This window comes from Panthera uncia, chromosome B4 (genome assembly GCF_023721935.1).
Source record: "Panthera uncia isolate 11264 chromosome B4, Puncia_PCG_1.0, whole genome shotgun sequence".
NCBI lineage: Eukaryota > Metazoa > Chordata > Mammalia > Carnivora > Felidae > Panthera > Panthera uncia.
Genome location: NC_064809.1, coordinates 6429968 through 6445707, shown reverse-complemented (window position 1 = coordinate 6445707; position 15740 = coordinate 6429968). Strand labels below are relative to the sequence as shown.

Genomic DNA, 15740 nt, shown 5'->3' with positions numbered 1-15740 from the left:
TAGGGGAGATCTATTTTTAATTTTTTGAGGAACCTCTGCACTGTTTTCCAGAGCGGCTGCACCAATTTGCATTCCCACCAACAGTGCAAGAGGGTTCCCGTTTCTCCACATCCTCTCCAGCATCTATAGTCTCCTGATTTGTTCATTTTGGCCACTCTGACTGGCGTGAGGTGATATCTGAGTGTGGTTTTGATTTGTACTTCCCTGATGAGGGAGATGCTCTTTGTTGATGGGATCTGTTGTTGAGCACCCGGCATGGCTCCAGGACCCACTCCGTGGGCAGGAATATGGCTCCATGGGGTTCAAGGTGATTTTCGTTCCTCTAGAAGAGTTCACGTGTGGCTCCAGCTCGAAGAAGCGGGCGGAGCTGGAAGAACATGGACTTGGAGCCAGGGTCTGAGTTCCAGCTTCTTCTTGCACTTCTGTCCCTCGCTGCAGAGCCCTGGGCAGCCCCTCTACTTTCCTCCTCTGCAAAATGGGGGTCATTGTACATTTGCCGTGCTGTGGAGCGTTGACAAGATACCGCAAGTGGTGGGCGTTTTCGAGATACTCGTTCCGTGATCAGAGTTGTGTGGTTCTATTCGGGTTTCTAGGAAATTTGAGAAGGTTGTTGAGATCAGTGGTCTCTTAGAGGCCACCCCCCCCCCCCCCCCGCTCTCGTGTTTCTAGATGTTCGGAGAGCGAGGTAGAGTCTTACATGTTGTTGCGGAAACTAAGGACAAGAAACCTTCTGAGGCCTTTTTCATCTCTGTCTCTCGATGTTTTTCCGTATTTTTTTTTTTTTTTGCCTTCGCCACCTTTATGGTAGCCATTTTTTTTTCTTGGTCTTCCTGAGTCTGGAAATTTCTGAACTATTTCTCTGTCCAAAGATGGTTGTCGCTTTCTGTATTAGTTAGCCCAGGCGGCCACGCAAAACGCGCGGAGGGCTTAAATGACACAGATGATTTTCTCGTGGTGTTGGAGGATGTGAGTCCGAGATGCGGGTGTTGGTAGGGTTGAGTTCTGGGGACAGCCCACTTCCTCCTCTGTGGATACCCTCTTCTTTATGTGCACAGGGAAAGAGAGAGAGACAGAGAGCTCGGTGCTCCTCCCGTCATGGGGACCCTACCTTCATGACCGCATCTAACCCTGATTACCTCCTGAAGGCCCCATCTCCAAACACCATCCCATTGGGGATTAGAACTTCAGCGTATTAATTTTGGGGAGACACCAACATTGTGTCTGCAGCTTCCCAGTGTCTGGAAACAAGCATAGACCAGTCTTTGCTCACTGGTGAGACAGGAAGGGGTGGTCGTTGCAGGGTGCATGAAAAGGGGGGGGTCACCCCTCCAGGCTTTCCTTCGGTCGGAGGTTGTGAGCTGGTGGTCCTCTGCTCCCCTCCTGTTTTCTCTAGCCCTCGCCTCGCAAGAGCCGGCCAAACGCTCAGAGGGCGAGCGCCTCATTTCCACTTAGGCTTCTAGTTAAAGATGGGTCAGGCCAGATTTTAATTGCTTATTACTTCCCCGCAAACAGAAATCGACATGATACACTCTATTAAATTACTTGCAACACAATCATTTTAAGAAAATGGTTTATGTTCTTTTAATGGCGCTATTTATCGTCCATAAACTTGCTGGTGTAACCAAGCGCCTCTCTGTCCTAATGAAACACACACACGGAATATTGTTCTCTGTTTATTGGAACCGTGAGGTGTTTAGCTTTTGCAGGTGGTCGAGCATTCTGAAAAAAACCACATTTGATTTTCACCTTCTAAGAGAAGTGTGCCTTGCCATGGGGTTAAATTCCATATCAGGGCTTAATATCCTCAGAAAGAAGACAAAGGATCGTAAGGCTGTAGGACAGAGACAAAAATCGCACGGAGCCTGGGTTTCTTAGTCCATCCAGGCTGCTCTAGGAGAATAAATACCACAGACTGGGCATTTATTATTTCTCCCAGTTCTGGAGGCTGCAGGTCTGAGATCAGGGCACCCGCAGGTTTGGTGTCCGCTTCCTGGGTCACGGGCAGCCGTCCTTCAGCATCCTCACATGGTGGGAGGGGCGAGGAGGCTCTCTGGGGTCTCTTTTATAAGGGCGCTAATCCCGTTCGTGGGGGCTCTCCCCCTTGTGACCTCCCAAAGGCCCCACCTCCTACCCATCACTTTTGGGGAAGGATTTCAACATGACTTTTTGGGGGGACACCTTCTGAGATGGCGTGGTGGGCAGAATGGTGCCCTGCTAGTGTGTGGGGACACCTGCCAGGGCCGGGAAGGGCTGTGAGCATCCCTGCTGGGGTGTGTACATCACCGTGCTCTGTTCTGGTGGTCTGGATCCAGCCCTGGCCAGGTGGGGCTTTTGCTCTGGTCTTGCATAGTTTTCATGAACCACTCTTCTCTTCCCCTCTTCTCTATCTCTGGGGCTCCCCAGCCCCCAGACGCCTCAGTTGCAGACTGCAGGGGTTCAGGCACCAGCACAGGGGACCTTCTCTTGCCCTTTCTCACCCTTTGTGTCTTGTCTTTGACCAGCACCGTCCTTTTTCGTGACCTTGGCTCTCTTTTTACTACCGTGCCAAGGTTGAACTCCCTATTGACCAGCATCCAGATCCCTGGGACAGTGAATTTGTTCCTGTCTGCTCAGGAAATCTGGGCTCCTGTGTGTTCTTTCCCTCCTGAGGCTCTTGACCTGCTGCACTTGGTGTCCTCAGGCTTTGCTTCCTGGAGCAATTGTCTCCCTTTCACCGAGGTTTTAATGCAGTGCCCCTGAGCTGAACCATTGGTGCATTTCAGGGAATCCTTCTCCTCATGGGGCAGTTTATAAGGCTGTGAACTGGTCCCTCTTCCTCCTTTGTGGGACCCTGTGACCAGCGATTTCTTTGTCCTTTGTGGGACCCTGTGACCCCCTCCTCACCTGTGCATGGTGGAGGGACCGTTGGTTCATTTTCTGGGGCCCCACTGTGTCCGCCCAAGTATGTCAGATACTGTGAAGGAGAATCACTTTCTTTTTGTGTTCCGATATAGAAATGCCAAATTGGGGGGAAAAGATTCCCTAGAGGTAGAAGAGTATAAATAAAATGTTAAGGAGGATTATACAGTGTGCACAGCAGAGCCTGTCTGGTCACTCATAACCCTTGACGTGACTTTGCGTAACGGACAGCGAATGACAGTGGGCTGAACCTTGATAACTTGACTCCTTCCGGCAGCATCTTTCTCCTCTCGTAATTCTGGTAGCCTGAAAAGACTCGATAAACTGCTAAAACACAGGCACTCAGGCTCAAGGTGAGTTCAGAAGCTGTGGGTGCCAAAATATATGGCTGCATGCTGAAAAGCAGACATGCAAGAAATTAAAAATATAGCCCCAAAGGTTTAATGTTGCCTTTTAACTGTGCTTAAATTCATATTCATGTCCTAACGGTCTGTCTGGAGTAGCCTGGGTTGATATAGGGAAGGTATAAACATATCTCCTTCAAGTGAGTGCTTCTGCAAATCCTATTTTGATAAGGTCTTAAATCCGTGGAGATCAGATCATAAAATTCCCCTGCAGTTTCAGCAATCGGTGGAAACAGGGCTCAACACATTTTTTTTTTCTTTCAGTTTTGCATTCAGCCAGAGTAACCTCCATTCGTAAATCCCTCTGTCCCCCACCCCCACCCCCTGGGGCGGGGGGGGGAATATGGGCCACGTGGGGTGTGTTAGCAACATTTCAAGTGTAAATATTAAACTTGGTTGGTAAATTTTAATTCACCTTTTAATAATTTCCTGGCTCACGTGGGCTATTTTTAGCAGATGCAGGCTTAGAGGTTTAGTGAAAAATGGGCCGTAATAACCGAAAATGCCAGACGCGCGTCGTGTCTAGTTTAGAAATTTATCGGGTCCTAAGTTCTTCATCAGCGGATGTGACTTCCCAGGTGTTACATGCAATTTGGGGCAGCAGGTGATTGAAGGTGGTGCTGGGGTGATTTATGCCATTAAATCACTTACAGAATGCCCGCCTGTGTACCCTGAAGGGCCCTATTAAGTTTATTCTTCATGTCTGATCGAAGCGGCTCAAGTTGAGCTTGAACGGCAGAAAATCCCCTCGGCAGGTGGCCTTTTATGGGGGGCAGGGTGTGAGTGCTCACGGTTGCTGAGTGTGCCAGTGACTCTGAAAACCTGGAAAGTAAAATTCCAGGAAGAACCGCCCAGTAGAATATGTGAGTCCTTACGCGCTTCTGTGGTTTGCTGTTGATACAGAAATCTATCCTTTGAAGATGGCCTCTGAGTGGAAGTGTGCTCTGGAAAAATCCCTTATTGACGCCACAAAGTTTCCTCTGCCGATGGAAGTGTTTAAGGTAAGATGTCGGTTCGTAGCGACTTGTTTATTCTTTCTCAGACTCTGCGAGTTCTGGAGTGAAAGGTTCCTTAAGGTCGAAGCACTCCCCACGGTTGCAAAAGCTAGTTTCGAAAAGCTCGGCCGCTCTGTATTCGAAACGTTCCAAGTGTTTATCTGTGTGCTTTGACCACGCTTTGTAATCCTCACAAATTCTCGTCTTACGAAACACTCGTGGAACTGCCGTGGCTTTACTGTTTTTCTCCATAATGGGCTGGTATGGAGTCACGTCACCTCCTTTGCCCTCCTTCGCCCTTTACCAAAGGGACCGAAGAAGACGTAGCAGGCCTCGTTGGGTATTTGTTGGGGAAAACGAATCGACAGTGATGTGCCTCTTGGTGGTTCGGTTTTCTGGATGGCCCGAGAAATTTGTGCGAGTACCTGCTGGGCACGAGGCCTTGTAGGTGCTAACGGAAGGGGAATGACATCATAGCGGGAAAGGATCGCCGGGTTCTTAACGCTTTGAAATCATGCCCAACACTTGATATGAAGCCGTGGGCAGAGATGACCCATTCGGGCCAGAGGAAGGCCTCCAATGGCTGTTTTTATGCGGACCCTGAGTCTTGGGCGGTTCTAAACGTGGTCGCAGCCGGCTGGCAGAAACTGGCTTTCTGGTCCCGAGGGGACACCTGTCTGCAGTACCTTTCACCTCCCATGTGGGGAATGACATGAGGATGACGTTTAGGTGCCAGGGGCAGGAGGAGTTTAGGGCCTGGACGCGGGCATCGGCTTCCTGAATTTTATGTACGCCCAAGTCCTGGCTCAGGATTTTAACCCCTCACAGCAGATCACGTGCCTTCTCGAGCCGCACTTTTCCTGGTTTGTAACACCGGTTTTAACTTAAAAAGACCGCTTTTGAAACCAGGGATAAAATTATGTTCTGCAGTTTAATTGAGCGATGACTTTTACAGCGTTTTGATCCTGTTGCGCTAGACGAACCGCATAAATAGAACAGGATGTTGGGGGGTTGCGCCTGGGGGGCTCAGTCACTGGAGCGTCCGACTCTTGATTTCGGCTCAGGTCGTGATCTTGTGGTTTGTGAGTTTGAGCCCCGCGTTGGGCTCTGTGCCAACAGCGTGGAGCCTGCTTGGGATTCTCCCTCTCCCTCTCGGCCCCTCCCCTGCTTGCTCTCTGTCTCTCAAAATAAATTAATTAATTAATTAAAAAAAAAGAATTGGTTGTTAGCAGTAGTGATTGTTGGCAACGAAGCAATATCTTGGGCATTCTTTTTTTTTTTTTTAACTGATCAAATACTTCTTTCCTCACCTCTGCCTCCCTCCCTCCCTCCCTCCCTTCCTTCTTTCCTTCCTTTCTTGCTTTGCTGATAACATTCTCCCCTGGAAAAGATAATGACAGTAAAGAAGAACAGCTTTTCCCTTTCCTTTCTGGCTCCACGGTCTCTTTGCGGCCCTCTGTCGACCCGTGCAGGTGATGTCCACTGTCTCCGCGGTGGCCTTAGGAATATTTTAAATGTATAAATTGGGTTGTGTTCAAACTAGATTTTGTTTTGAAATACATCACACATCTGTGAGGAGCTCAGAGTCAGGGGTGAACGCAGAATACGAGAAGTCGCCACCGGGAGCCCTTGTGCGCGTCCCTCCCCCACGCACTCTCGGGGCTCTGCCTCGTTTTGTGGGGATCGCTTCCTCGCTTTCTCTTTGCAGTGTTACTGCCTCTGTCTGTTTTCCTAACTGTTACGTGATTTGCCTTGACAAAGTCAGAAGCAGGTCTAAGCCTCCCTGTTTTAGAAAAAGAGGCCCTTTCCTGGGGGGCAATAGCTGGATGGCGTTTGGTTAGTAAGTTGGCTTTGCTTTTCCTTGGTTTACAAGAGAGTTGAGTCAGCAAAGGCACGAGCTCATGGTCAGAGAATTAGGGTTCCTCTCAGCCGGGTCATCTTCCAGGGCTGTAGCATGAACTTCACGTGCCGGACATCCTTTAGAAACATGGACGGGACCCGGTGGGTTTGTAGTTTCTGCCGTTGTAGCTTACTGCTGTTCCAGGAGGAAGCCCAAACACTGCTTCTCTGGGAAGTCAATGGAATGGTCTCATCGGCTGCAGGCAGCTGGGCCTAGAGCAGGCACTGGGAGCGTGTTTCGTATGCAGTTGGCACGAGCCAGATACTGTCAGCGGTCTTGGTGTGGCTTGCTTTGACGTTCTCTCCTCGGATTCTGAAGGTGGGTGCAATATGGCAGCCGTCATCGCGATGGCAGCCGACAGGACCCTTCTCCCTGAGTGAGTGAGAATGTCTTTGTTCTGTCCTCATGCTTCACCGGCGGTCTGTTCGGGTAGAGAATTCTAGGCTCCTCACTATCAGTCTTCTCAAGAATTTGGACGTCTTGCTCCGTTTTTTTCCTCCCTTCTCCGGAATCTTCTATTTTCCTCCACTTTTCTGCCATTTCACAGAGGAATGCCTTGGTGGGCATCTGTTTCCTTCCAGCATGCTGGCTGGAACTCAGGCCTTTAATTGGGGGCTGTTTCTTTTTTAAAATGATGTCTCCCACCTCTCTTTTGCTCCCTTGATCTGTGAGCACGTGGATGTGGTTCTCCTGGACTGGTTTTTTTCCTCCTCCTCCTCCTCCCCCTCCTCCTCCCCCTCCACCCCTTCCTTCTCCTCCTACTCTTTCTCCTGCCTCCTCCTCTCTTTCTCCCTCTACCCTCCACCCCCCGCTTCTTTTCCTTTCAGTTCTATTTTTCACTTCCTTGTCTGTTTGCTCCACTGTGAGAAGTTTCCTGAAACTTGCTTTTGCCGTCCTGTTTCTACGAGCACTTGTTTGCTGTGTTTTCGCTGTGTTTATAGCCTCCTGTTCTTACAGCATGGACGCATGAGTTTATCATGTTGGAATTACTGACTTCTGGAAGTTTGTTTTTTTTGTTTTCCCTCCCTGAATAATTTAGTTCCTCCATGTTGCTTTTGGATTGTTTCCTGTCTTCTTGTTGGAGGCTTTACAAAGATAGCTGCAAATCCTTGACCTTCTGCTCTTGAGTAAGAAGGGGGTTAGAAAGCTGAGGGAGAGCCGTGTGGGTGTGGGTGACCCTGGAAGGCTACTTCTTTGTGCAGTGGTTTTTCCTCTTCAGCTGATTTTCCAGAGGGTTCTTCGACTTCCAGCCCAGGGCTCAAAGGCCGGCCGTCGGTGCTGTTGGGTGAGTGGGGAGAGGGGGGCCGGCGTTTCGGCACTGCACCCACAGCCCCGCGGCCAGCTGTATCATCCGCTTCAGAGGTGAGTGGGGAGCACGGTTGGTCTTTGGGAGTGGAGGAGGGAGCTTCTTCCCTCATCGGTTCCCATCCACCCCCAGTTTTAGGCATATGTGGTGTGACCATTTGCTGAGTCTCTCGAAGATTCTGCTGTCTGCCCTGCATTGGTTCTCAGCTTTGCTGCTGAAGGCTTGAGATTGGTTCTGTTGATTGTGTTAAATCAGTCACTTTTTACTCATCTGTGTTGTTACCTTCCAAAACCTTGCTGCCACTGAGTGGATTTGGGTCTTAAAAATTCTTCACCGGAATTTTGGTTTAGGGAAATTAATGGGAGTTTTAGTCCGCCATCAGAATCTGACAGCCCCACACAAACCATCTTGTGGCTTGGGCTGTAGGTAAAGCTCCCTGACAGCCCTCCAAGATGGCGCTGAGCCTGCTGGTGACTCTGCCATGCTTCCCTCCATGGCTCATGTGCGGGGCCTCCCCTGTGTGCCCGCCACCGGCCTCTTCTCTGTTCTTCACATACCCTTTGTCTGTTAGATGCTGCAGAAGGGTTCAGCTGCAAATATGAATCGTCTTAAAGATGTCCTGCCTGGGCCCTTGGCTTCTGTCCTTGCCCTACATTCCGTGCCCTCTCTTCTGCCTTGTTGCCCAGCTCACAATTAGACTTGGTCATTTGTGTGGTTCTTGGTGTAACACCCATGTCTTTTTGCTTAACTGAAGCTTCCGGAAGGCAAGGACCACGTCTTTCTTGTTCAGTGTCGAATCCATTCAACCAGACTGTAGGCAGACTCAGTAAATACTGTCAAATGGATGAACAAATTCTTGACGACAGACGTATTTAACTCACGGATTTAAAATATTTTGAGTTGAGTAAATAAAAAAAACTAAAAAAGAAAAAAGGGGCGCCTGGGTGGCTCAGTCGGTTAAGCGTCCAACTTTGCCTCGGGTCACGATCTTGCGGTTTGTGGGTTCGAGCCCTGTGTTGGGCTCTGTGCTGACAGCTCGGAGCCTGGAGCCTGCTTTGGATTCTGTGTCTCCTTCTATCTCTGCCCCTCCCCCACTTGTGATCTGTCTCTCTCTATCAAAAATAAGTGTAAATAAAAAAATTAAAAACAAATAAAATATTTTGAGTTGGGGCGCCTGGGTGGCTCAGTCAGTTAAGTGCCCGATTTCGACTCAGGTCATGATCTCATAGTTTGTGGGTTTGAGCCCCGCGTCGGGCTCTGTGCTGACAGCTCAGACCCTCGAGCCTGCTCCAGATTCTTTGACTCTGTCTCTCTCTCTCTGCCCTTCCCTGGTTGCTGTCTTTCTCTCTCAAAAATAAATAAAGTTTTTAAAAAAATTAAAATATTTTGAGTTAATACTGTTGTTGGTTAATTGGATATGCAGACTTCTTATTCAGGACTATGAATACTAAGACTCAAAAGGTAGAAACATTAATTATCCTAGTATGTTTTTTAATTCATTAAACTTTTATTGGAGGAGCTACTCTCTGAAAAATGCTATTGACCTGATCCCAGTGTTTCATAATTTTTCTACGTTTTTCAAAATACAGTGACCTTCTTCTGTCACTTTCATGTTTTTCGCTGAGAATTCAGACTATTTTGATGGACTCCTTGAGAGTTGTTATCGTATGCACTAAGTGTCTTGTTCATAATGAATAGCGACTTTAAGAGTAGAGACTGAATATTTCCCATTTTTCACAGGGTCTCCCATCAGGCAGGACATACGGAATGGGCGTTTCCTAAATAAAAATGGGTTAAATTGAAATTATGTGTTCTTTTGTTAAAAAACAGTTTTAAGGTTTATTTAGAGAGAGAGAGAGACAGAGCAAGTGGGGGAGGGGAAGAGAGATGGGGGGAGAGAGAGAGAGAGAGAGAGAGAGAGAGAGAGAGACTCCCAAGCAGGCTCCACACCAGCATCACGGAGCCGGATGCAGGGCTCGAACCCACGAACCGTGAGACCGTGACCTGAGCCAAAGTCGGACGCTTAACTGACTGAGCCACCCAGGCGCCTGAGGTTCAGACTGTCTTAATCATTGCTTCGCCTTAACAAAAACAGGAGAGTTTTTTTGTTTTGTTCTGTTTTGTTTTTTGGTCTCTTAAGTTTTTGGACGTTTCGGTGAGCAGTATTCTCCTGCAGGTGTAAAAAGAGAACTTTGTGTTTTTTCCCCCTGTTACCTCTGTTTGATCATCACTTTCTCAGCAGGCAAACTTACTTCTATTCTTTTCATTATGGTAAAAGGTGTATATGTTTGGATTCAGTCATGAGTCATCTTAGATGCCTGTTGTGGAGGAAAATTGCCATCGTGTTCCACTGTTAAGAGACAGAAGTCAAAGCAATGCACATTTAATGGCTGGAAACGAGCAGTGTTTCAAAGCAGTTCTTTTTTTCATTACCGCCATTACACTTGAGACAAAATGGGTATTTTGACGGAATGACTCTCATTATGTGGCGGTGATTGTCATTCTGGGAATGTGTTCACATACGTGCCTTGGTATCTGTGTGTCTATGTCTATAAGTTCAGTCCACTAGTGTTAATGTACAGAATTCCCCATCTCGTACGAATATCAGTATGGACAGCAATGTCGTAAAAAACGAGCACAGAATTAGTCTTCCTGCTGTCATTTACCCTTGATTTGAAGGAACGCTTAGAATGGCTTTCGGGTGCCATATTTTAGTGGCAATTCTGATTCCCCTTATTTAGAAAACACAGATGATCTGCAAACAGGTACATTCATTTGAAATTTAAGTACCTAATGAATTGGGTACCAAAGGGAAGGGGATAAAAAATGCATTACATTGAAAAATAAATAAGGAAAAACATTTTTTTCCTGAAAGCTAGACTATTGAAAGACTTAATAGATTTACCAAAGTAGTCCATATATGACTACCAATTTAACTCCTGAAAAATGGTAAGTATATGGAGGTGATTGCCCTGCACGTCAGACTGGTGCCTCATGGCTTTCCGTTTTACATATTAGGCAAACTTTTCAACCCATCATCTGATTGACCTGTGACAAGTCCCACGATCAAAGTGATGAGAATAGAAGAAAATGGCCAGCGTGTTCTGCACCATTTTTAAAAATTCAGTGTTTATTTTTGAGAGAGACAAAAAGAGAGAGCGCGTGAGCAGGGGAAGGGCAGAGAGAGAGAGGGAAACACAGAATCTGAAGCAAGCTCCAGGCTCCAAGGTGGCAGCACAGAGCCCAGTGCGGGGCCTGAACCCGTGAAGTATGAGATCTTAACCTGAGCTGAAGTCGGACACCTAACCGACTGAGCCACCCAGGCGCCCCTTTCTGTACCGTTTAAGTTTTCAATTTTCCTAAGTACCCAAGGCATGGATTTGGGGAAATTCAGCTGAATTTTAAGAAAAGGGTGAAGGGAGATGCAAAAATAAGAGTGTAGCTATAATTAACATGATATTTCATGTGTCAGACGTTCATAAGCCTTCTCTAATTACTGCTACTTTTCATTCTCTGCAATGCTCGTAAGTTGTAATCTACATTTGTGACCCCACTTATCTGAGAATGTTAAGCTGTGGACACTTCAGTGACAACTCCTACATACATCAAAGAGATCTACAAGTAGGAAGCCGAGTCTCTAATTTTCCAGTTAATCGAAGTAAAGCATTTCTCCCTTAGAGGAATACAGATGTGTGGCCCAGGGAATGCACACTGTCCTCCTTGCTTCACTCACGACCACGCCTCGTAATTGTAAGGAAGTAGTGTTCTTCGAAATGTCACTGAAACCCTTTATCCATTTTTACCCCTTAAAGAAGTGAACTTGTTTGAATATTGTTTTTCATCGCCCTGAAAACATTAAAAAAACGCTCAAAATCTCAGTGTGTTTGAAATTCCAAGTGTGCTGTTTAGAGATCGTCGGGAGAGCGAAAGCAGGTGCAAGCCACTGAGACTTGAGGCCAGAACCTTGGCGTCGGCCCCGAAGGCTTGCTCTTTCTCATGCCTGTGTCAGGTCCCCCGCTCTGCCCCCGGGTTTGGGGAACACCAGGATGGCGGGACTCAGCTGTGGATACGCTCGCGGGTTGTTAATTAGAGAGAGCAAAAGTGTGTAAAGCAACATCGGCAGTGGGAAGAAGAACGTGGTGTGGACTCTGGAAACTCACGCCCAAGCCTCCGAGGGCCCTCTCCGGAGTGGCTCCCGGACACTCTTAACTGTGACAGCACGTGCTTTTGTCTTCCAGGGGGGCTCATTAGAGGCCCAGGGTCCAGGGGCTTAATGGGGGGCTGGCCACCGTGGGTATCCCATGCCTAGCGTGTGGCCCCATCTTCGACTCCCAGAAGGCAACTTAAATCGTACCGTTTGTACAAATAATCTTGGCACGGCGGTCCACTCTTCTGTGTAGGGGGAGCTTTGTATCCGTGTCGGGTGCTGTTGGTGATGTATTTCTAGGCGACAGCCCAGGGCTAAACCCCGCAAGCGGGCCCTTTCCAAGGACTGCGGTCTCTGGCCTGCTGTGCATAGTAATCCTCTTCTGGGCACCTCCGTCCCATCTATCGACAGAACCGGGCTCTGTCCTCACAGTCTTGTCCCAGCGTCCCCAAGACTGGGTCTGCCCTCCTTCTCTCCTGGACCGCTGTGTTAGTTACAGAACTATATTCCCGGCTGCTAATCATTGCTTCCCTGCGGTCTGTCCTTCAGAGGGCGGCCAGAGCGATGTTTTAGAAAATATTTATTTATTTTGGGGAGAGAGTGAGTGGGGGAGGGAAGATCCAAAACGGGTTCTGTCCCATCAGCGGCGAGCCTGATGTGGGGCTGGAACTCACACACCTCGAGATCATGACCTGAGCCGAAGTCGGACCCTCAGCCGACCGAGCCACCCAGCAATTCTTTTGAAACAAGATCCAGATCCTGTCACTCTGTTGCTTGTGACCCCCCAGGTGGCATCTCGTGCTGAGGGAGGGCCGTCCAGGCTCCTGCATGGTCCAGCTCCCTGCGGGCTCTCTGAGCCCATCTGCGGCCTGAGGCCCTCGCCGGTCCCTCCCCACGCCATGGAGACCTGCTGTCCCTCCAGACCTGAGATACCCCTGCTCAGGCCTTTGCAGTAGTGCCCTGGCACCCTGGAAAGTGACACCCCCCCCGCCCCCCCGAGGCCTGCATGGCACCTTCCTTCGCTTTATTCGGGTCTTCGCTTACAAGAAGGAGCCATACTCTCCAGCACCAACCTTCTCCTCCTCTTGCCCATCGTAGCACTGATCCCCACACATGGTCTCTGTTAATTTGCTTTTTCTGCATCTGACCCATTTCCCCTCGCTAGAACGTAATAAACTCCATAGAGAAGATAGCGGCTCCATTCCCGGGGCCTGGAGCAGCGACTGGCACTTTGGAAGCGTGCCATAAAAATCCTTGAACGGATTGGTGAAGAAGTTCAGTACAGGAATCAACTCAGAGGAATGAAAACTCAGGAGAGGTCGTTAAGTGTTGGGTCAGGGAGGCGAATCTCCTGGGAGCGGTTCTAAATGACACGGTGACCACGTATGGAGAGGGGACCGGGGGCTCTGTTGCGGTGGTGGATTGGCGGCTGAGCTTGTGTTTCCGTGAGCAGCTGAAACGATGCCCTGTCAGTTTGAGGGTAAGAGGAGGCAGTTGAGGGCCCTGGGAAGGACACTAGGGATGGATTGAAATTGAGGAAACGTCTCAGCATAAAAAAAAAATCCACGTTCTGTGAAATTCCGTTGCTGGTGAAGTTGCATTGTCCCTGTGCCTTCTCGTTGAAAATGATCAGAGTCGTGGTGCCTGGGTGGCTCAGTCGCTTAAGCATCCGACTTCGGCTCGGGTCATGACCTCACAGTTCATGAGTCTGAGCCCCGCGTCGGGCTCTGTGCTGACAGCTCAGAGCCTGGAGCCTGCTTCGGATTCTGTGTCTCCCCTCCCCTGCCACTCTGCCTCCTCAGCCCCTCCCCTGTTCATGCTCTGTCTCTCTCTCTCAAAAATAAATAAATGTCAAAACAACAACAAAAAAAGAAAATGATCGGAGTCAACTTAATATTGCCTCGCCAGTGTTGTGTGGGTTAGTTTCCTTTTCAGTGTGGGGCGCTCATTAGCTGTCCAGATGTTTCCAGTAATGCATCGTAAGGTGCTGTGGCTGATGTGTCATTGACTCATGAAACCGATCCGTGGACATACAAGGAGCTTGAGGAATGTCCTGGAGAAGACACTTCTGTCGGGCAGTGGCTGGCTCTGAGTGAGTGGCTTCTGCCTTCTGGGCATCTGGATTTCTAGCCTGTTGCCTTCCCTTTTCTAGCATCACACCCATGTTCCTCGAATACGCACAGTAGCTGCGTAGATGAGAGGCGTTTGGTTGGTGACAGCTGATGTTTGCAGGTTATTCCCGTTTTATTGGAAGCTGAGGAGAGATGTGTTTTTCGATGGGATATACACACCCAGACACTCTAACCACGATCCATTCCATCCTGGCCAATTCTTGATCTGTATCTGTGGCTAATGAGGTTAGTGGGACCCGTGCTTTTACGTCCTCAGGACTCACGGTGCATCAAAAGAGAATAAATACTTGGTCGAGTACTTGGAGGAAATACTCAGTCTCTTGGTGCCCCTCATACAACTCGTGTTTTGGTCTTCTTTGACATAAGTGTGTGTTAGAAGAATCCCAAACTGTTTACATAACTGATTCGGGTTCAAGGGTGCTCTTGAAATCTGTAGATAAAAGGTTTTCGTAACGGCCAAGCAATAAGCTAGGTGTCGTTGGGTCCGGTCCCAAGCTATGCCTGTCCTTGTGTCTGTAGTGAGGCTCACTCTCTCCAGAGCGTGGTGTTTCACAAACAAGGGGAAGGAGCCGCTGAGGGAAAGCTAGTTGGTAAAAGAAGATCCCTAAGGATTATTATTGTTTTTCAGCACAAGCGCACTAACGAGGACAGGTAGACATTCCACGCACGTATTTCTTCTCTGTAAAGAGGGTTCAGGCTGTGCTCATAATACACTGAAGTCCCCACAGCCTGTTACTTCTTGAGCTCTTCCCGGCTTTGAATTATGTACCTGTCGGTGTGCTTGTATATTTAACCCGTCGGAGGGCATCTCTTTCTGTATTTTAGCGTCTGAGACCCAGGTTAAAGGCTGGAGAGAGAAGATGAAGTGTGGCAAAGAGAGAAGAGCTTCTCTTTCTCATTCCATCGGCTACAGCCGAAAGGGTAAGAAAGGAAGTGAGCTGTTCTGTTAGGTTGGATTGTGATGTTGTGGTTTCTATGGTGACTGATTTCTTTTTCTCTTGTTCAGCAGCTAAATGCAGCAATAACCAAAAAAAAACAAAAAAACAAAAAAACAAAAAAAACAAAAACAAAAACCCACCAACAATAAAACAAACCAAAATCTCATGGCTGAGTTTGCCCTTCAGGTGGGTTACTTTTATTCTCCCAGAATCTGCTTTAAGCCCCCTGTGTAGGGCCAGCACTAATTCCTTTGGCATGACGTCCCTTGTCCCACATGGCAGAGTGAGTGTCGTGATACCGAACGTGTTCTCATCCACTTAAGCCCAAATGTCCCTTTTAAAGAAGGGCTGTCTTAGACGCAGGGTCATTTTGTTATCAGACTGATGGCTTGCCCCCTGGGATCCTGTCAGTGCGGTTGACTCCGCTTTCGAGGGCGTAGCTGGGCGCCCTGTTCCAGGCTGTCCTACCTTGGGGCTCCCTCGCCGCACCCCTGGGCGTGAAGGCACAGGCTTCTGCAAGCCTTGTGCAGTATCCCTCCTTTGCCGTTCTCATTTCTTTTTTTTTTTTTTTTTTTAATTTTTTTTCGACGTTTTTTATTTATTTTTGGGACAGAGAGAGACAGAGCATGAACGGGGGAGGGGCAGAGAGAGAGGGAGACACAGAATCGGAAACAGGCTCCAGGCTCCGAGCCATCAGCCCAGAGCCCGACGCGGGGCTCGAACTCATGGACCGCGAGATCGTGACCTGGCTGAAGTCGGACGCTTAACCGACTGCGCCACCCAGGCGCCCCCGTTCTCATTTCTTTAAAGACTTAGAGGGATTCTGGAAACAGAGCCTCTCTGGGGTGCTAGATGGCAGAGAAGTGCGGTCCTGTGTGACGTATAGAAACAGGAAGGAAGGCCTGCTCTCTGTCGTTCCTCCTGCGCCCCAGGCTCGTGAACTGCAGCCCACGACTTACACAACGGGAAGAGGATGATGGGGGCCATCTCGCTCCACTGAGTGTCAGAGAAAGTCTTGGG

The 15740-nt window shown here is 48.7% G+C and overlaps 1 protein-coding gene across 5 annotated transcripts in view; it reads left to right on the top strand.

Annotated features, from left to right (window-relative positions):
* Positions 1 to 15740, top strand: part of SFMBT2 (Scm like with four mbt domains 2) — a 227747-nt gene that overhangs the window by 113311 nt on the left and 98696 nt on the right. For all 5 annotated transcript variants that reach the window (XM_049626785.1, XM_049626784.1, XM_049626783.1 and 2 more), the window contains one exon: positions 4206 to 4303. In XM_049626785.1, coding sequence (XP_049482742.1) covers positions 4206 to 4303 — 98 coding nt within the window. The remainder of the gene's footprint in view (positions 1 to 4205; positions 4304 to 15740) is intronic.